Below are 22143 nucleotides of genomic sequence, written 5' to 3'. Positions count from 1 at the left end.
ATATCAACTTGTCAGGACTGTTGGAATGACTATTACATAAAATAGGGAGGTGAATTAGGGCAGTGTTTCACAACCATAAGCACACAAAATATATTGTGCAAACTAGATCAGTTCTCTACCTTGGATACCAGGGGTTGAGGAAGGAGGTAGAGAAAGGCTGTTCAGAGGAGGGCTGGGGATAAAGGAAATGAATTGGAAAAAAAATATATTGCTCCTCTGTTTGGGAAATACTAGATTAAATGACTTGTAAGATTTCCTCTAATTTAAAGATTCTAGGGGCTCCTGGCTGGCCCAGTTGGTAGAGTATGCAACTCTTGATCTCGGGGTTGTAAGTTCAGAGCCCCACGTTGGGTGGAGAGATTACTTAAAGATAAAAAAAAAATCTTAAAAAAATAAAGATTCTAAGACTCTCAAATTGTTTCACAGATGTTATTTTAACTATATTCCTGGGATAATTTTCCTATTTTAGTTGAGGAAAACTGGAACATAACACCAAAAGCGAGTGGTAAAATTAGAAAAGAATTCAGACATCCTCACCCTTTTAGACTTCTGATCCCACAGCCTCTTTTCAGCTGGTGAGAAAAGAAATTGAAGAAACAGAAGATGATAGCGGCCTTAAAGCTAGAATGGATGAAATCAAGTCAGCTTCAGAGATCAGGGGAAAATCAGCTTCAACAAGGCTCCATATTACTAGCTTTAAAGACTCCATACACCAGCATGCCTGGTAAATCCTTAGAGTACTGTAACCAGACAAAGATGCAACCAAGACTAAACATGTAGAGCCCGTGTCCTCTTGAATGTGGCTTCTAGAAGAAGAATCTTTTTCCCAGTTAGCCTACTTGTTTTTCAAATAAAGTTGATCATCTGGCCTTTGGATCAATAGGTTTACTCAGCCATATGTGACCAGATTCCACTGCTGTTTCCATTCCTAAGGCTTCTATGCCACAAAGAACACCTACCATCCAGTGGACATCAGCTAGCAGGACAAATCCAACCCTGCCTAGAGAGAAAGTTAAAAGCCAATTAGAGAGAACAAGCTTTGTGATATAGATTTTATTGGTTATCTAGGAAGAGTAGAAATTTGACATAAACGGGGAAGGAATGAAATCTCCCGGGCTGGCCCGGGAACCTATTACTGATGGATGAGGAATCAGACTCTGTACACAGGGGGATTGTCACCAGGAAAACAAGGAAGCTATCTGGTATCACAGTCAGTCATTCTAAGAAGTAGAGAAAGAAAACATAGGGGTGAAGAAAATAATACTCTAGCTATACAAACTCTAGTGTTGTCTTGGGGGAGAGTCATTCCTTTGCCCATAAGTCTTAGAATGAGGAAGGACAAATGGTGTAGTCCAAGAATTGGCAGAAAAGTCAGCACCACTATGGCGACAACCTAACATACCTCTGTGAGAACATCCCTGTCTGACCCCGGATAGCAGAGGGAGGTGAATAGAGAAGCTGCCCCAGATTCTGTGCTCCAGGTGGAGAAGGCCTCAAGAAGGTGAAGGAATGAGCTAATCTGAGCTTCCTGGCCCCATTTCCAAGGATGTGATTAGTGGAGTGGCACCTGGGACCTGCTCCATTTCAGGAAACCCGGTTATGGGAACTGGTGGGGGACAGACTTGGCTCAGGACCCAAGAGAAGCAGTTAACCCTTTCCTATTGCGTGTATGGGAAACAGCCTCTTTTAATTGTTTCCCAGGGGAAAAGAAACTTCTCAAATGGATTTAGTTTTGCATTAGCCTCATAAGGGGGACTACAGGGATATTTTCCACTTAAGTTCCTATGGTCAATCTCTTCAGGGCCTTTGAATGCTTTAGGGGAGACTGAGAGCAAGGTAGACCTAAGAGGTGTCTAGGAATGATATACACAGAGAGGGCATATTCAAAAGGGAAAGACAGCTCAGCAGTTCCTCAAATGTCACTGTTCACCTGGCAGCATTTCTTAGGATGTTCTTGGTTCCACTTAAATCCTTGGGTTTGGGTCAGAATCAATCTGGGCTCTTTAGATGGGGTCTCTTCTATCCAGACAGGGGATTTCTCCTCAGAATAAACAGGATGTTCAAAGCAGACATGCAGCACTCTTCCAAATGCTGAGGTGGGTGAAGAAACACAAGCAGAATTAATATGCCACTAAGTGTAAGGACTGGGGATAACTGACCCCCCTGAAGACACTGATAATAAGACCCTGAACACCAGGGCTGAAAATGTCCAGAGCAGTTTCCAAAATCTCCTTGGCTGACCTGGTTGACTAAGGTGAACTTAATCTTGGGCAAGTCAATTTCTTTGGACCTCAAATTTCTTCATCTATTGAAGATAATTGATAACCTCTACAGCCCCTTCTGACTCTGACATTCTATAGCTCTGAGGATGGGGTCTGAGTAAAAACAATTTTAATAATGTGGAATCCAATAGTATATTAGTTACTAGACCCCAAACAGGATGGAGGCACCCATTGATGGGTTGGGGAAGGGTTGGGAGCTGTGGCTCATTCAAACCCTAGTTTGTGGGAGAGAAGGGCATCTGAGTTCATTGGCTCCTTAGTTTTTGAATGGAGGGACTGGCTTTTCATGGTAATGTTAATGTTTCCATACTACAGAACTCTGAGACAAGCAATCACATCCAGGTGGGAGACGAACTGGGTAGCTGTAGGGGGGTGGAAAGAGGTGTTAAGAGATGTTGTTTGTTTCAGATTCTGGCCCTACCATGTACAACTCACTGTCATACAACCTCTTCTTGAAACCTCACCTTCATTTTTTTTTAAATTTATTTTAAAGGTTTTTATTTATTTATTTGAGACAGAGAGAATGAGAGAGAGAGAGCACATGAGAGGGGGGAGGGTCAGAGGGAGAAGCAGGCTCCCTGCCGAGCAGGGAGCCCGATGCGGGACTCGATCCCGGGACTCCAGGATCATGACCTGAGCCGAAGGCAGTCGCTTAACCAACTGAGCCACCCAGGCGCCCCTCACCTTCATTTTTTATAAAACAATGATAATACCTTCCATACAATGTTGGGAGGATTACTTAATATAAATAAGAAAAAGTGAAGACCACTTAGCACAGAGTAGATGCCCACCAAATGTCAAGCCTGCATCAAACCTTGCCTAAAAGGAGCACCTGGCTAGCTCTGTCAGTTGAGGATGGGACTCTTGATCTCAAGGTTATGAGTTCAAGGCCCATGTTGGGCATGGAGCCTACCTTAAAAAAACAAAACAAAACAAAACAAGCTTGCCTAACTGCAAGGGTTTATACTATGGAAGTCCTGATGGCAGTCCTCATATCAAAGGCTCCCTTCCTCACTTCTGTCTACATCCAGTATGGAAGGTGGCTCTGTCCTTGGCCTGTGTCACGCCTCCTCTGACTCTAGGATGGTGCTGGGTGTTCCACTGCATGTTCATCCCTGAGTCTCACTCCAAGGCCAAGGGCTGGAAGCCAGGACAACCAGCTCATCTGAAGTACTTCTGCATTGGCAACTGTTCCTCCACCCTTCATTTCCAATGCCACTCTCAAGGTGGGGCATTTCCTGCTGAGCCAGAACTCTCTATGGGAAATACTTTGAAGAGCCATCCTCAGCGCCTTGGTTCCTCACTGACGGATAGTGAATATAGTGAGGATAACAAGTATCTCACAAGATACTTGTGAGAGTGAAAAAAACTTGTGTAAAGAGCCAGTGGTTGGACAACACGCAGTCGAATACTCATAAATGTGAGCTCCCTTCTCCTTGGCAACTCCTTTGCCTAAAGGAACACTGGAGAGAGAAGCAAGTGAAAGGGAGAAGCAGGCTCCAATGATTCCCCAAATGCCAGCTCTCTTACCAAGTCTGAGATGGTTTTATGATGAATTTTCCAGAAATAAAAGCCACCTTTCTCCAGTAGGTCTACCTGTGAGCAAATGAGATGGAGAGGGTGGTCAACGGTGCTGAGCATGGACTGGCCAAGGCTATGATTCAGGTCTCAGCAGACATGTTCTTTGGAGTAGCACCAAGGCTGTCTACTGGATGGGCACTCTGCCAGCCCCCCATCTGTTCTGTCCAATCCTGGCTTCTTGGAGCTGGGGTGGAAGAATTTCCCCTGAAGGAAAGCAGCTAACACCCTGTCCAACGCTTCTCCTCGGGCAACTCTTTGCCACACAGGAATCTCTCTCACCTGTTCTTTCAGCTGCCTGAGGAACCAGCTGCCAGATTAGTAGTTTGGGCTCAAGCCCCGCTCACCTCGTCCCTCCCTGAACCTGCCCGGAGTCCAGCAGCTGGTCTGGAGTAATACCTTCCTTCTAGCTGGGAACACCCTCTGAAAACCCCAGAGCTTGTCCTTTCAGCTGGAGCCCAGGAAAGCCAGCTCCTGCCGTTGGCATATCTAGTGCAGAGCCAAACGTGGGGCGGGGCCTATTCCCTGGCGGGGGAGGGGGTTCCAGGTCCTGCCTAAGGCTGACCCCTGAGGCACCTTGGGATTGGGCTGGGGACATGCTTGGGGCAGGTTAGCAGATAAAATACAGGACGCCCAGGTTTGAATTTCAGATGAATGAATGATTTTTTAATATACGTATGTCCCCAATATTTCATGGGATATATGTGTGCTTAAAAAAAATTTTTTTTTTTAAATCCGAAATTCAATTTTAACTGGCCGTTCTGTATTTTTATTTGCTAAATCTGGGAAGCAGAGGTTGGCCTAGAGCATTTGGGGCAGCCCCCGCAGGAGGTGAGGCCGCTTGGGAGCCAAGAACCGGCTTGGGGATCCTGCACCGGGCCCCAGCAGCTTCTCCCGGCTGAGGGCTGCACTTCGGCGGGACCGTGGGAAAGTCCCTTTCCGGAGGAAGGAGAGTCTTGGCCTGGCTTCATTCTCGCCCGCCTCGAGCTTCAGTCGCCACCCGCGGGTTCTCCCCAGCCCGACGGCCCGCCCACGGGCCCTCGCGGCTCCCCGCATCTCCCCACCGCTCTTGGCAAGCCCCAGCGGTTCGCCGCCTGAGGGCGGCGCGGCGCGAAGTGCGCAAGCGCGGCGGGCCGGTGGGCGGGGCGGGCGCGCGCGGGCGGGAAGAACGCCGAGCGACCGGGCGTGGGCGCCGGGGGAGGTCGACGTCCCGGCGGGCAGCAGGCGGTGGGCGTCGCTGCTGCTGCCTCCGCGTCATGGAGTGCACTGCTGTGGCAGTCTGCGAGGTGATGCCGGGGAGGGAGAGAAAACGGAGGCGGACACTCTGGGAAGGGTTTTGTGAGGGGACCGCGAAGTTTGGGCCGAGGGGTCAGGCGGTGCCTGAGGTGGGAATGAGGTGCTTCGGTGAAAGCCCGCCGGCCCCACACGGGGCTGTGAGGAGCAGATGAGGGAGCGCTTGGGCAGTGTGGAACCATTCCCTCAGTTGGGGGGACACCCCACCTGGCAGCCCAGAAAACTGAGGCCCCGGAGGCGCAAGTGTTTGCCAGGCGTTAGCGGACCAGGTTAGGGCCCGGAGACTGGCCGGGGGAGGGGGGTCCTCGCGGGCCGAGGGGGCGCGCAGGAAGGACGAATGGGCAGCCCCGGGCGGAAGGCGCGACCAGTGCGGGCGAAGTGGGCGTGAGGGAGAGTCGTGTGCAGCCGGCCGGTGGGCCACGGTGTGGGGCGCATTCCTGGGTCGGGCCCCCGAGCAGTCGGGTGGTGGATGGCTGTGGTGCAGAGGCCTCCCTGAGCTCCGACCACCCCGCGGCCCGGAGAACCTTCGTGCCCTGGAGGGTGGGGCGGATCGCCCGGCGCCGCCACGCCACGTGGGTTCAGCCGTGGCAGCACCCTCACAGCCGCCCCCTGATCGAATTCTTCGCCACTGGTTTTGTAAGGGGGACTAGACAGAACAGAACCACAGGCCAGACGGGGTTGACCTGACGGTCCTCTTGCCTCCTTCATTATCCTCAAAGTTGGAGGATTCGATTTTACAGACGACAGACGCTAGGCTAGAACCCAGAACTTCCCACTCCAAGCCAGTCTTCTTTTCCCAACTGCTCTCTCACGGAAAAAGACACTGCTGGAAAGTCTTTTTTTTTTTTTTTTTTTAAGATTTATTTATTTATTTGAGAGAGCGAGAATGAGAGAGAGTACATGAGAGGGGGGAGGGTCAGAGGGAGAAGCAGGCTCCTCGCTGAGCAGGGAGCCCGATGCGGGACTCGATCCCGGGACTCCAGGATCATGACCTGAGCCGAAGGCAGTTGCTTAACCAACTGAGCCACCCAGGCACCCAAAGACACTGCTGGAAAGTCTTAACAGAGGGGAGCACACTGCGTCAGAGGATGTGTGAAGGAAAGTGTTAGATTGTAGGAACGCCTGGAAACCATTTTTATAAACTCTCGTACACATTAGGATCATCATTCCCAAGTTCTCTTACTGAGATGAGATCTCTTTGCCTTTAAGAAAAGGGGTAGTAATTTTCCCTGTGGTACCTTAGTGTGGAAGTGAGAGTGTACTTTCGTAAATAATGGAATTAAATACAGTATATTTTAAATTTGTCTCATCAAGATTAAATGTTTTATCTAGACATCTTGGAACCTTAAAACTTAAAATATTGTGTGCAGTCTTCACTGCAGATGAACTTACTCGAAATAAAAGCTAATGTCTATTAAGCATTTACTATTTTCAAGGCACTGTGTTAAGCACTTTGCTCTTATTTTGTTTACATTTCACAGCAGCCATAACTGGTGGTTTTGTCCTCATTTTGGTAAATGAGGAAGCTTAGGTAGAGAGGAGTTAAATAACTTGCCCAAGATCACATGGCACATCAGAGATCCAACCCAGGCATCTGCCTCCAAAGCCAGTGCTCTTAACTATATTCTGATCCTCAGAAATGATGATTTAATGAAAGGTAAAGATGATTCATAGCCAGATGCCAGTCTTATTCATAATCTTCCTATTGGTTTTTACTTGGGGAGAAAAAAAGAAACCGGAAAAACAAACTCCCACTTAATTTTTCCAAATTATTATTTCCGGATGAACTTACCCTTTGAATAAAGCAATTTATTGTCTCCATTTCCTGTCTTGTTGGGCATTGTGTTAATTTCCCATGTCTCCTTTCTTATGTCACTTTTCTGGTTATTTCTTCTGTGTAGACACAATGCTTTGTTCTGAACAAAATGTAAATCTGACATTTTGCAAGCAAGAATATTATTTTTTAGAAATTAGAATTGTATACTATCATCTAAATTTGATATTGCCATGATTTCTAAAGATTTGTTTTCTTTGAATTGTGCCCTTTTCAGATTTTGAAATATTTAATAATTCACTGGAAGTGTGAAACAGCAGGAACATCAAAGGGAGCATTGCTAGAAGGACAGCTAGTGATTTCCATGGAAGCATTAAATTCTAAGCATCAGGCAAATACTCTTCATTGTGTAACAACTAGTAAGTAGAGGAACAAATATTGATTTTCTGTCTTTGTTTTGTTATGATTTGTTATAGTTAATTTAAAAATTTAAGTTAGTCATAATCTTTTATCATGTTATCACTCCGGGGTTATTCCATAGTTAAAAAAATTAAATAATTATGCAATAAAGTATCTGGTGATAGATTTACAAATGTGTTCTACAGGAAAGGTGAATACAATGACATCAGAGGATTATTTATTTTACTGGCTTAAGAATTCTCAGAAACAATCTCCTTCTTGCTCTTGGTTTTAACCTCCTCTTTCACAGCAGAATTATATTACATTGAATTTTATCTCCTTTTCCATGTCCAGCCTTTGATAGTTGGAAGAGAGCCAAAAATTAAAGGAAAAAGAAAAGAAAAAAATGATAAATGGTGCATACTTTCATAATTCTAACTTGAAGTTAGTTTGAAAATCTTTTCCATTTGGCTTTAATTCTCTCATTGTTTCTGCCTACACTCTTGAGGGAAAGCTGATGCATTGAGTGTCCCTGGAAGAACGAACTCTTTTTTTTTTTTTAAGATTTTATTTATTTATTTGAGACAGAGAGAATGAGAGAGACAGAGAGCACATGAGAGGGGGCAGGGTCAGAGGGAGAAGCAGGCTCCCCGCCGAGCAGGGAGCCCGATGCAGGACTCGATCCAGGGACTCCAGGATCATGACCTGAGCCGAAGGCAGTCGCCTAACCAACTGAGCCACCCAGGCGCCCCCTCTTTTTTTTTTTTTAAAGATTCCATTTATTTATTTAGGAGAGTGAGACAGAGATAGTGAGAGAGAGCATGGGTAGGGAGGAGAGGGAGAAGCAGGCTCCCCACTAAGTGGGGAGCCTGATGTGGGGCTTGATCCCAGGACCCCGCGATCATGGCCTGAGCCAAAGGCAGAGGCTTAACCAACTGAGCCACCCAGGCGCCCCAACAACTAACTTTCTTGAACTTTTGAAGTGATAACTTTTTTGTTTGGTTGTGTGTGTGTGATAGAGAAGAGAGTGTGTATGTGTGTGTCTGTAAGTTTACTGAAGGATACTTTGGGATGAAGTTGTTCTGTCAGCCTTACAGGAGTCATCCTGAGTCCCAGCTGAGACTGAATAGTACTTTAGGCTCTACAAGACATTGTGTCACTGAACTGGAAAGCCATGTCTTCTCTTTGGGTACCTAGCATTAAACATCCTTGAGAGAGATATGACAGGTTGGTTTGCTGTTACCGTGCGTGAACTCCATTCTGACTGGACAGAGTTCCCACAGTTCATAAGAGAGTTTTGGTTAGGTAGATGGCTAGGGTGATGCTGGTCTGTATATGGTTGTGTTAGTTTATGCATTTATGCATTTATGCATTGATTCTAATCCAATAAACTGGTCAAGGTAGCAGGATGCATTTCACTCAAAGCGGAGGACTTGAGCCATAGTAGCTTTTAGCAAGAAACCCAATTCCATAGGCATTTTGAACCTAATGGATTTGTTCAGCCCATATGAAATATAGGGGCCTTTCTCTTCTCTTTATTGTTTTTATTGTCTCTGATCTTCATGTAATAATTTTCATAATTTTTTGGTAGAAGGAAGGTTGATACATGTTTATCATAAAACATTTGAACATTACAGACATATATTTATGGAAAGTGAGACTTTCTAGTCATTTCATCCCTTGAGATAATTGTTAATTAACGTTCAAAAGTGTTCTGCCAGACTTTTCTATTTGTAAATTCATAGCCTCTCACCAGGTAGAGAAAAAGCCAGATTGCGAGTGTTCTGGGATGGAGGGGTAAGAGAGATAGCTCAGCATTCAGTCTTTATGTTCATTCAGGCCAATTATTTATTTTATTTTATTTTATTTTATTTAAGACTTTATTTGCGAGAGAGACAATGAGAGACAGAGAGCATGAGAGGGAGGAGGGTCAGAGGGAGAAGCAGGCTCCCTGCTGAGCAGGGAGCCTGATGTGGGACTCGATCCCAGGACTCCAGGATCATGACCTGAGCCGAAGGCAGTCGCTTAACCGGTTAACTGAGCCACCCAGGCGCCCTCAGGCCAATTATTTTTAATACAACTTTGGTCCTCAACTCAAAAACCCATGCTTCTTCCTTTTCAAAGAATAACCCTTCCCCCACCCCCTGCCAAGGTTAGGAAGGCTCAGTCCCTAGAATGCTGAGTGGAGGAAAGAATCTAAAGACCCGACTACTTTTTTTTTTTTTTTTAAGATTTTATTTATTTATTTGACAAAGAGAGACAGTGAGTGAGGGAACACAAGCAGGGGGAGTGTGAGAGGGAGCAGCAGGCTTCCTGCTGAGCAGGGAGCCTGATGTGGGGCTCGATCCCAGGACCCTGGGATCATGACCCGAGCCAAAGGCAGATGCTTTAACGACTGAGCCACTCAGGCGCCCCTACCCAACTACTACTTAAATTCATTTTTCCAACTGACTCTCCTTATTTTAGCTCCCACCCCACCTCTAATTCCAAAAGTTCCTGATTCTACCATTCCTGAGTCTTTGGGGGATTTTGTTGCATCATTTGGATTGTTTCTTGGCCTTTCCCTTTTCTGGATTATAATTCAATTTCTAAGGTCCCCTGAATCCAACCTACTAGTCCTTCTGCTTTTCAGTTTCTAGAATTTTACTATCATCATCTTTGTCTCTAATCTGTCCTTGTGGGTTTATTCCTCTAAAAAATACCCCTTTTATTGTTTTATTGCAATTTCAGGAGGTAATAAAAATAATGGGTATGTTCGATCTGCCATCTTTTTTTTTTTTTTAAAGATTTATTTATTTATTTTAGAGACAGGAGTTAGAGAGAGAGCTAGTGGGGGAAGGGCAGAGAGAGAGAGAGAGAGAGAGAGAAAGAATCTGAAACAGGCTCCACGCCTAGCCCGGAGCCCCAAACAGGGCTCAGTCTCATGACCCTGATCAGGATCATGACCTGAGCTGAAACCAAGAGTCTGATGCCTAACAAACTACACCACTCAGGTGCCCCTCAGTCTGCCGTCTTTACTTGAAAGTATGAAGTGATGTGGTTGGTCTGAAATCTCTGATGATGAAAAACAATGTATTAGTTATCTAGGGCTGCTATAACAAAGTACCACAAACGTAAATTTATTCCCTCACAGGTATGGAGGCCAGAGTCCAAAATCAAGGTCTAAGTAGGGTTGGTTCCTTCTGGAGACTCTGAGGGAGGAATCTATTCCATGCCTCTCTCTTTGCCTCTAGTAGTTGCCAGCAAGCTCTTGGTGTTGGCTTGTAGGCATATCACTCCAATCTCTGCCGCTACCTTCATGGGATAGTCTCCCTCTGTGTTTATCTGTGTCTGTGTCTTCATGTAGCCTTTTTTTTTTTTTTTAAAGATTTTGTTTATTTATTTGACAGAGAGAGGTGCAGCGAGAGAGGGAACACAAGCAGGGGGAGTGGGAGAGGGAGAAGCAGGCTTCCTGCTGAGGAGGAAGCCCGATATGGGGCTCAAACCCAGGACCCTGGGATCATAACCTGAGCCGAAGGCAGACGCTTAATGACTGAGCCACCCAGGCGCCCCCCCCCCCTTTTTTTTTTTTTTTAAATATCATCTTCTTTTTTTTTTTTTTTAAAGATTCTATTTATTTATTTGAGACAGAGAGAATGAGAGACAGAGAGCATGAGAGGGAGGAGGGTCAGAGGGAGAAGCAGACTCCCTGCCGAGCAGGGAGCCCGATGGGGGACTCGATCCCGGGACTCCAGGATCATGACCTGAGCCGAAGGCAGTCGCTTAACCAACTGAGCCACCCAGGCGCCCACATCTTCTGTTCTTTAGAGGGAATTTTGGGGAATGCTGTTGCTTTAAAAATAATGTTTTACAAATAAGTCTTTACTGTTATCTTTGTGTTTGAAGGATAGCACTTTATTACTTTAGTACAGAGACATTAGAAGTATAGCTAAAAATTGGGGGCTGGAAGAGGTGTGGAGCAGGCAGGATAATTGCTGAGTATGTTCACCAAAAGTGACCCATTTTCAACAATTTTTTTGTTTTTTTAAAGATTTTTTTCATTTATTTGAAAGAGAGAGAGATAGTGAGAGCAGGAACAGAAGCAGGGGGAGTGGGAGAGGGAGAAGCAGGCTTCCCGCGGAGCAGGGAGCCCGATGCGGGGCTTGATCCCAGGACCCTGGGATCATGACCCGAGCCAAAGGCAGATGCCTAATGATTGAGCCACCCAGGCGACCCTCAACAATTGTTGATATGGTACTTGTTAAAATTAAAAAAGGATGTATGAGGAAACAGTGTGACATACATAATTGAGAAACATCATGGACACACTGTGAGATATATAGGTTGTATTTTTTTTCTTATTAACGTTCAATTCCTCACTAATCACTAGTGTAGGCCTGCTACCACCTGCCATCCCTGTCCCAGTGACCCACTCTCCTTAAGTTAGAACCAGTGTATGCCTGTGAGGAATGTTAAGAAAAAGATGATTGTCTTTTTTTTAAGACTTTACTTATTTATTTGACAGAGCACAAACACGGGGAGCGGCAGAGGGAGAGGGAGAAGCAAGCTCATGTGGGGCTGCATCCCAGGATCCTGGGATCATGACCTGAGCTGAAGGCAGACACTTAACTGACTGAACCACCCAGTCACCCAAGATGATTGTCTTTTATTGAATATTCTGTGTTACTTGGGCTCAGGCCTTTTGAAATACCATTTGTCTAGAATCATTCAAAATCTGGAAATGTAAAGCCCTGCTCTCATTGCATTTCAGTAGAACTTTTTGTGATGATAGAAATGTTCTCTACCTGTGCTGTTCAGTACAGTAGCCGTTACCCACACTTGGCTAATGACCACTTGAAATATGGTTAGTGTGACTGAGGAGTCTTATTTTTAATTTAATTTAATTTAGCTAAATTTAAATAGCCACATGTATCAAGTGGCTACTGTATTTGGACAGCACACATTTAGAGAATGGTGTTGCCTCTCACTGTAGTTCAGTTATTCTCAACCTTTTCCCCCTGCCGGAGGAATACACATTTCTAGAGAGAGAGAGAGAGAGACACATTTTCACTGATTCCTATGGCAGTGATTCTTAGATTCTTAACTGTGGGTTAACCCTCTGGGGGAGAGATGTTCAATTTAGAAAAAGTCTCCAGGTGGTTCTGATCTTTTTTCCCTCTTAGGTGCCTGCTTCCTTCCTCACCCTCTTTCCCTGAAGAATCATTGCTCTAGGGGCACCTGGCTGGCTCAGTTGAGCATGTGACTCTTGATCTCAGGGTTGTGAGTTTGAGCCCCACGTTGGGGGTAGAGTTTACTTAAAAAAAAATTTTTTTTTTTTTAAAGATTTTATTTATTTATTTAACAGAGAGAGATACAGCGAGAGAGGGAACACAAGCAGGGGGAGTGGGAGAGGGAGAAGCAGGCTCCCCGCAGAGCAGGGAGCCCGATGCGGGACTCGATCCCAGGACCCCGGGATCATGACCTGAGCCGAAGGCAGACGCTTAACTGACTGAGCCACCCAGGCGCCCAAAAAATTTTTAAGAAAAATATTGTTGGTCTAAATGTTCTGATGTTCAGAGTTAGAACTCTAGATATGAAGAATTCTTACCTGATAGTCTAATATTTTCTACTAGAGAGTAAATTGTTTAAAAGAAGGGCCAAAATTTTTAATTGAATCTTATACTGGAATATGGGTTATTGGCATGATATATTCTGATTACTTGCTACAGTTTGCAGTCTTCCTATAATCCTTTTCTCTCAGGAATAGTAATACCTAAAGAAGCAGTCCTGGTATTGGATGTAGGTGAAAAGACTTGCCGGGCGCCTGGGTGGCTCAGTTGGTTAGGCGACTGCCTTTGGCTCAGGTCATGATCCTGGAGTCCCTGGATCGAGTCCCGCATTGGGCTCCCTGCTCGGCAGGGAGTCTGTTTCTCCCTCTGACCCTCCCCCCTCTCATGTGCTCTCTCCCATTCTCTCTCAAATAAATAAATAAAATTAAAAAAAAAAAAAAAAAGACTTGCCATTTAGTTCTCATCTCCAAGAAGTTATCTGCTGCCAGAGAGTTGTTGTAGCCTCATAATGCTTCTTTGATGCCTCCATTTTTAGTAAACTCATTACAGAGTGGTCACCTTTTTTATGTTTTGTATCTATAAATAGTGTTTTTAGGCTTCCATTAGATTCTTTAGATAAAATCTGTTTAATTGTTTGTAATATTTCTTTGTGTTCTGTTTCTTACAGTTGCTTCTGCAGGAAGCATTTATGGTGGTTTGGTTCTCAAGAAGTTCCTAAAAGGTAAAGAAAGAATTACTCTACTTTCATGAGATTAAGTCTCTTCCTGGCAGTGAATTTGGTATTTTCTAAAACAGACAAACCGAACGATAGTGTTGCCAGATTTAGCAAATAAAAATATAGGATGCCCACTTAAATTTTAATTTCAGATAAACAATGAGTAATATTGTAGTGTAAGTATGTTCCATGCAGTATTTTGTCCTGTATTTTATCTGGCAATCCTACTGAAAGACGATCTATAAAATTGTATAGATACAGGAATGAACAAGATACCTAGGTCTCTATAGTGTCTCTGAATACTCTCTGTACAACCTCAGGCAAAATATCCCAGATATAAAATAAAATTATTGGTAAAGTATTTGTTTCCATCTGCCTCAAAGAAATAATGTGTGGAGAAGGCTTTACTGTAAATTGTTTTGGCTAGTATTAATATTGTACTCCACATGCCAAAGTTGCTATGGTTTAGGAGCTTTTGTTGACCTTGGTTTTAATTCTTCTTTCCTTTGACTTGAGAATAATCTTAAGCAAAAGGACATACATTATTTTAAGGAGATGAAAATGATCTGGAAGTGTTGTGCTTTCATATTTATCTTCTATAGTTGTGTGGTTTGTAAATTATCCAATGGCCCTGTCTTTTCCTAATGTGTGGTTAATTTACAGATTTTACAAAATATTTTTTAAAAGAAACCTTATCCAACTAAATTTAAAATATAAGTAGATTGTGTTTTTTTTTAAACTGTACATTTGTCATTAAGAAAATGTGCAAATGTGCTGTGTGTTAAATATGGAAACAATAAAAAAACTACATTAGAGCAGTGTAATATTATAAATGTTTATGAAATGTATTACCATTGGACTATTTATTTATTTATTTAACCATTGAACTTTAAAAAATGGCAGTGTTCCTTGTGCTTTTTAAAAGGCAGTCAATTAAAAATTTTATTTAGATCCACATTTCCAGTAATCCAATTACTGCATAAACCAAAGTACCTTCCTTTATCTTGGTCATATAAAAGAAAAAGAAGAAACTATTTTTGCAACTCACAAGATGAGTGACCCTAGGGACATAAACATATAGGAAATAATTTTCCCTTTTGGAACTTCTTTTTTGAAGTAATTTTAATTTTTTAATTATTATTTGTTTAAGTTTTTATTTAAATTCCAGTTAACATACAGTGTAATACTAGTTTCAGGTGTACAATTTAATGATTCAGCACTCACATATAACACTCAGTGCTCATTGCACTAAGTGCATTCTTTTTTTTTTTTTTTAAAGAATTTATTTATTTATTTGAGATAGAGAGAGAGCACAAATGGAGGGCAGAGGGAGAGGGAGAAGCAGGCTCCTCGATCCCAGGACCCTGGGACCATGATCTGAGCCAAAGGCAGACGCTTAACCAACTGAGCCACCCAGGTGCCCCCCACCAAGTATACTCTTTAAGCCCTATCACCTATTTTACCCATCCCCGCCACCCACCTCCCCTCTGGTAACCATCAGTGTGTTCTCTTCTTGTTCTCTTCAGTCTGTTTCTTGGTTTGCCTCACTCTCTTTTTTCCCCTATGCTCATTTGTTTCTTAAATTCTGTATATGAGTGAAATCATATGGTGTTTCTCTGACTTATTTTGCTTAGCATAATACTCTCTAGTTCCATCCACATTGTTGCAAATGGCAAGATTTCATTCTTTTTTATGACTGAGTGATACTCCTATACACACACACACACACACACACACACACACACACACACACTTCTGTAGCCATTCATCAGTCAGTGGACATTTGGGCTGTTTCCATAATTTGGCTATTGTAGATAATGCTGCTTTAAACACTGGGGTGCATGTATCCCTTTGAAATTAGTATTTTTGTATCCTTTGGCTAAATACCTAGTAGTGCAGTGGTTGGATCATATGGTAGTTCTATTTTTAATTTTTTGAGGAACCTCCATACTGTTTTCCAGAGCGGCTGTACCAGTTTGCTGAAGTAATTTTTAGTTTAAGCATGGGGATTTAAAAGTGTTTGCTTGCTAAATTAAGGGTCATCAGGTATATTTCCCTTTGCCTTTGAAATTGTCTTGGCCTTCTGAATCTACTTTCTGGTAGTCTGTATCCTGGATTTTTTTTTTAAAGATTTATTTATTCATTTGAGAGAAGGTAAGGGAGGGGAAGAGGGAGAGGGACAGGTGGGCTCTGCACTGCCCAACACAGGGCTAGATCTCAGGACCCCGAGATCATGACCTGAGCTGAAACTGAGGGTCAGACCCTTAACCGACTGAGCCACCCAGGTGCCCTTGTGTCCTAGATTCTTAATGGACCTCAGCTTTTTGCTCTGTGATCCTAATATTTTTTAAAAAGATTTTATTTATTTGAGAGAGAGTGAGAGTGCGCACAAACCGGGATGTGGGGAGGGGCAGAGGGAGAGGGATAAGCAGACTCCACCAAGCAGGGAGCCTGATGCGAGCTCAATCGCAGGACCTTGGGACCATGACCTGAGCCGAAGGCAGACACTTAACTGACTGAGCCACCCAGGCCCCCGATCTTAGGTCCTTCTTGGTGTGCACACATTTGAAAGCAGTAATTGTGGAGGAAAAGTAATAGCTCCATAACAAATATTCTGTGGGAGCTTGGTTAGAATGTTCTTCCTGTGGTAATCATCATGATGATTTATTGAGCATTAACTATACACTGAGGCTTGTGCTTGACATGGAGGGGTTACAGAGATGATCAAGACAGATTTGGTTTCTCCCCTTATGCATATACCTAAGATATTTTAATCACTTAATTCTACTGCCTCCCAAAGCCTATGTCTAGAAGAAAGGGAGAATCAGTTTATTGTCCTGGAGAGTTTGCTCTGATTCTAAGACTTTTGGGAAACCTGAGTCCAGCTTTAAGAATGGTGAGTTGACTGCCTCAAAACCATCTAGTCTATTTATCAATCTTTAGTCCTCTTCCTTTTTGAATTCTGCCCTTTGGATGGTCAAAGAATGGAAAGATCATTCCTAATGCCACTGCTTTAGTTAATATGTGTAAAAGTGCTTTCAAAGAAGTGAAAATCCACATAAATAACAGGGAGTATGTTATTATTAGCACTAAGGAGGAGATAGGAATATTTCCTGAAACATAAACCTATACTTACCATGCTTGTACAGTCAGTGGTCAGATCGTACATAATACAATTTCTTCAATTAATATTTGTGAAAATGCTTTGAAAAAGGTGAAAACCTATACAGGTACAAGGGAATGGTTTTATTATCACTGTTAATACCTGGAGAGAATGTATTGAATTGAATTTAGGTTATGGCATAACCACTTGTTATGCTAATACAAAATTTAGACAGTTTGTGTCATGATAACTTAGTTTTTTTTTTAAAGATTTTATTTATTTATTCGACAGAGAGAGAGAACACAAGCAGGGGTAGTGGGAGAGGGAGAAGCAGGCTTCCCACTGAGCAGGCAGCCCTATGCGGGGCTTGATCCCAGGACTCTGGGATCATGGCCTGAGCCGAAGACAGCTGCTAACGACTGAGCCACCCAGGCACCCTGGTAACTTAGTTTTAATTTAATTATTTTAAAAGCTCACAGCAATTTTATGCATATTTATCTCTTTTTATATCCTTGTGATAAGGTGCAGGTGGCTAACTTTTTGTACAAAGAAGAAGTACTGCATATCAAGTACACAATAAAAATTGAGTCATTTAGGGGTGCCTGGGTGGCTCAGTCAGTTAAGCATCTGCCTTCGGCTCGGGTCGTGATCCCAGGGTCCTGGGATCGAGCCCCACATCAGGCTCCCTGCTCAGCGGGGAGCCTGCTTCTCCCTCTCCCTCTGCCTGCTTGTCTGCCTACTTGTGATCTCTCTCTCTGTGTCAAATAAATAAATAAAATCTTTAAAAAAAATTGAGTCATTTGATCATAGTCAATCACATTTAGTAGCCAACTTCAGCCTGTCTACTTTCCAGGCTCATAATACTATCCTCCAGTCAATAATGCTATTTATTTTTATTAATTAGTAACAAAATGACTCACTGAAACTCACAAAGGAAATTGTCCAAGTTTAAGATTTAAATCCCTTAGCTCCCTGGTTTATGCACCATTAATTATGCCTTTATTACTATCGTTATTTATTTAGCATTCCTGTAACATTATTAACAAACTGCTTTAAATTGGTCCATTCACAAATCTTTACACTGTTTAATTAGCTTCATTAGGAAGTCTCTGGTGGCTGACTCATTAACCATCAGATTTCCAGATGTTAAAAAAAATTACTTATCTATACAAAATTAATAGTATGCCTCTGAATTCACTTTAACTATGTTGTTCTCTTCGTTGCTTGGTTGATATCTCTCAGTGCCTAAAATAAGGTCTGATCTCTCTTTGGAGAACTGTGCTGTTGTCGAGCCATCCAGCTTCGATTTTCTTTACTTTTCAGTCTATTCTATCAGGATTGTATCAAGGTACTTTTTCTCTGGATCTGGAATACTTCAGATCAATTTGTATACAAACAGGCTCTTATTTTTGAGTGTTTTATTTATGTTGGATTAAGAAATAGTGACCAAGGTAATCTCCCCATTTTACTTCTTCTCTAATGGTTTATGTTCTCTTTCTTGCTCACTTTCTTCTCTGGTTCCTAACTGTTCTTTTTTTTTTTTTTTTAAAGATTTTATTTATTTATTTGACAGAGAGAGATATAGCGAGAGCAGGAACACAAGCAGGGGAAGTGGGAGAGGAAGAAGCAGGCTTCCCGCAGAGCAGGGAGCCCGATGTGGGACTCGATCCCAGGACGCTGGGATCATGACCTGAGCCGAAGGCAGACGCTTAACGACTGAGCCACCCAGGCGCCCCTAACTGTTCTTTTATCCAAAAAAAACCTTTAATTGAACATCTACTTGCCACAGGAAGTCATAGGGAGAGGTAGCTCTGTAAATAAAATATAATCTGATAAGTACTGTAATGGAGGTATGTATATTCAAAGTGCTTCTTTGGTAACCTAGAGGGTAGTCCTTAAAGTTCAGTTACCAATATGCCTTTCTTCCATTCATTATTCTGTATTATTATTTTTTTAAAGATTTTATTTATTTATTTATTTGAGAGAGCGAGAATGAGAGAGAGAGCGAGCACACAAGAAGGGGGGGAGGGTCAGATGGAGAAGCAGACTCCCTGCCGAGCAGGGAGCCCGATGCGGGACTCGATCCTGGGACTCCAGGATCATGACCTGAGCCAAAGGCAGTCACTTAACCAACTGAGCCACCCAGGTGCCCCGTCTGTATTATTATTCTATATTTACTTAAAATAGCTTTTCTACTTTTAAAGTTTTAATATCATTTCTATGCTGATGAGATTTTTTTCCTCTCTATCACTAACATGTTTCCAGCTTTGATTGTCAATTAAACTATTCATTTAAAGGTTCCGTGGAAATATAGGTGCAACATATCTAAAATGGGTTTCATTTTCTTGCAACTAACTTGCTCTGTAATGTCTCCATTTCTTTCAATGATACAAACATTCATAATTTTCCAGGCTTATAAATTTTGAGGTTTTTTTGGCATCCTCTCTTTTCTCCATTATCTAATCTAATTGAATTTTTGTTAATTCTCCTTTTATTATGTAGAATTATTGTTTATTCAGTTATAAATGAATTTAAATATATTTTTAAGTTCCTAACTTAATGACTCCCAGTTGCTTATTAGGATAAGACACCTCAGACCAGATGTGAGGTCTTTTGTCAATCAGAATACTTTCTGTACTTTGAAGGATGATGTCCATTAATATAAATTCTTATGTGTTTAAAAATTCTCATTACTTCATATTAATATATGTACTATTATTCTGCATGATGTGCTTATCCATTTATATAGAAATTCATTTTTATATCCATTTACATATCTACTTATCCATTTATGTAGAACTGCTTCTATCATAAATATTTGGCAAAATGTGATGGTTTTAGTTTGTCCTTCTTGTCCAGATCTAGAAGCTACTACCTATTATGTCCTTACTCTGGTGAAGAAAAGAAAAAAAAGAAAAGGTAGAAGAGAGTGATAAGATGAGGGAATATGAAAAAGGCCATGTTTATAGGTCCCTGTTTTGCTGTTTCTTTCTTGTTTCTTCCATTCATATTATTGTGATTTCTTTTTTTTTTTTTTAAAGATTTATTTATTTATTTATTTGAGAGAGTGAGAATGAGAGAGAGTACATGAGAGGGGGTAGGGTCAGAGGGAGAAGCAGGCTCCTCGCTGAGCAGGGAGCCCGATGTGGGACTCGATCCTGGGACTCCAGGATCATGACCTGAGCCGAAGGCAGTTGCTTAACCAACTGAGCCACCCAGGTGCCCCGTGATTTTTTTTTTATCTTTTTATTTTTTTTAAAGATTTTATTTATTTATTTGACAGAGAGAGAGAGTACAAGCAGGCAGAGAGGCAGGCAGAGGGAGAGGGAGAAGCAGGCTCTCCGCTGAGCAAGGAGCCTGATGCGGGGCTCGATCCCAGGGGATCACAACCTGAGCCAAAGGCAGCCACCTAACCGACTGAGCTACCCAGGTGCCCCTCTTCTTTATCTTTTTAATTACCACCTCCTCATTCCCATGTTTATTGACATAATTTAACTCTTTTGTAAAATACAGTTTAACCAGTCATGTTCAAGTGTTTTTCCCAAGTCAAAAAATTTACAGCCCTTTTTTTTCCCTTCAGAAGACCAGATAAGAATAGTAGCCCTTGAAAGTAGGGAAGACAGCTGTGCTATTGTTGTATGGTTATGATTACGATAGTCTAGTTTGTCTCTTTGTACTCTACTGCTTAACGACTGAGCCACCCAGGCACCCCAAGACTCAGTATTCATCTAACACTTTTTCCCCAGGAGCTCATTTTGTAGACATGATCTTATTCATTCTCCAGAGATAGGTCAGACTTACGTGTTATCACGATTTCTCTTTCCAAGGTGAGGAAACTGAGCTTTACCTCAGCCTCATATATTAAATTTAGAAGTAAGGGAAGAATTTGTGGGCTCCTAGGTCATTGTTGAGTCTACATTTAATCCTCAAACTTCGATATGTCCTAAACAGTCTCTTGCTGCTAAATTTGCATAACACGTGGCAAGATTTTATAAAGAGAAGATTGATTGAAGATCAAGAGAAGTTAAGATAAATGAATTTGTTAGGATGCCTGGCTAGCTCCGTCTGTGGAACATGCGACTCAATCTCAGGGATGTGAGTTTGAGCCCCATGTTGGGTGTAGAGGTTACTTAAAAAAATAAAATAAAATCTTCAAAAAAATGAATTCGTTTTCTTTTGCTTCCAAAATATTTCTTTACTCTTTTCCCTGTTAAATGTATCTAATCATACTTCACTATTGAGAATATGTTCAAGATTTGATGTGAAGGGAAAGGAAATGGAAAGGACATGAACATTGACATGTTTCTCTTCCTTTTGAGGTTGGGTAGGTAGAGGAAGAAGAAAAGGAGAGCTCTTAACATCAGAGATCCTGGAAGTTGGCTCATCCTGCAGGCAAGTGGCTTTTATTCAGTAGTTAGTGGGAGCTAGCCTGCATTGTACCTGCTTTGACTTAAAATCCTTGAACTGTTGTTATCCCTCATTGTGTAATCCACTGGGCACTTACTGCTCCAACTCTGGCCTCTTGGATTATCATATCCCTTTCATTTCCATAGCAGACAATGTTAGCAGCCTATGGCAGTGATTTGGCTGGTATGGGAAGAAAGGACATTTTGAATATTATTTCCTGAGTAGACTTTATGGTTACCCACTTAGCACATTTAAAAAAGTCATATGACACTATATATAATAGTTAACTCAAAATGGATCAAAAACCTAGATATAAGAGCTAAAACTATAAAACTCTTACAAGAAAATATAGGTGTAAATCTTTGTAGATAGGACACTTAAAGCACAAATAACCAAAGGAAAAATAGATAAATTGGACTTCAGCAATATTAAAAACTTTTGTATTTCAAAGAACACTATCAAGAAAGTGAAAAGACAGTAATTATGTGATGTGATGGAAGTGTTAGCTCAGGCTAAGGTAGTAATCTTTTTGGGACATATAAGTATCAGATTTACAGGTTGTACATCTTAACCTTACACACTGTTATATATCAATTGTACCTCAATACAACTGGGGAAAAAAAACTTTAAAAAAAGAGAGAAAAGACAACCTACAGAATGGGAGAAAATATTTTCAAATCATGTATCTGATAGGATTTTTTTTTTAATTAAAGATTTTATTTATTTATTTGACAGAGACACAGCGAGAGAGGGAACACAAGCAGAGGGAGTGGGAGAGGGAGAAGCAGGCTCCCCGCCGAGCAGGGAGCCCGATGCGGGGCTCGATCCCAGGACCCCGGGATCATGACCTGAGCCGAAGGCAGGCGCTTAACGACTGAGCCACCCCGGCGCCCAAATCATGTATCTGATAGGATTCTAATATCCAGAGTACAAAACAACTTTTACAACTCAACAATAAAAAGACAACTAATTTTAAAATAGGCGAAGGACCTGAATAGATGTATGTGATGAATTGAATGTTTGTGTCCTCCCAAAATTCTTAT

General features: G+C 42.2%; 1 protein-coding gene and 1 long non-coding RNA gene across 2 annotated transcripts in view; one reads left to right on the top strand and one right to left on the bottom strand.

The window, feature by feature from the left end:
• Positions 1–1992: 1992 nt before the first annotated feature.
• On the bottom strand, positions 1993–4158 carry LOC110576023. Its single transcript, XR_002480048.1, has 3 exons — positions 4143–4158; positions 3813–3878; positions 1993–2091 (listed from the first exon to the last, which is right to left on the bottom strand). It is a non-coding gene; the product is annotated as an uncharacterized LOC110576023 (long non-coding RNA).
• An 871-nt stretch (positions 4159–5029) lies between these two features.
• Positions 5030–22143, top strand: part of C11H11orf80 (chromosome 11 C11orf80 homolog) — a 101131-nt gene continuing 84017 nt past the window's right edge. Inside the window, exons 1-3 of the mRNA XM_044919307.1 lie at positions 5030–5146; positions 7205–7346; positions 13543–13596. Coding sequence (XP_044775242.1) covers positions 5117–5146; positions 7205–7346; positions 13543–13596 — 226 coding nt within the window. The 5' untranslated portion in view covers positions 5030–5116. The remainder of the gene's footprint in view (positions 5147–7204; positions 7347–13542; positions 13597–22143) is intronic.

The sequence above is a fragment of the Neomonachus schauinslandi genome, chromosome 11, assembly GCF_002201575.2.
Source record: "Neomonachus schauinslandi chromosome 11, ASM220157v2, whole genome shotgun sequence".
NCBI classification, from domain to species: Eukaryota; Metazoa; Chordata; class Mammalia; order Carnivora; family Phocidae; genus Neomonachus; species Neomonachus schauinslandi.
Note: the sequence above shows the minus strand (reverse complement) of the source record. Positions and strands in the feature narration are given on the sequence as shown.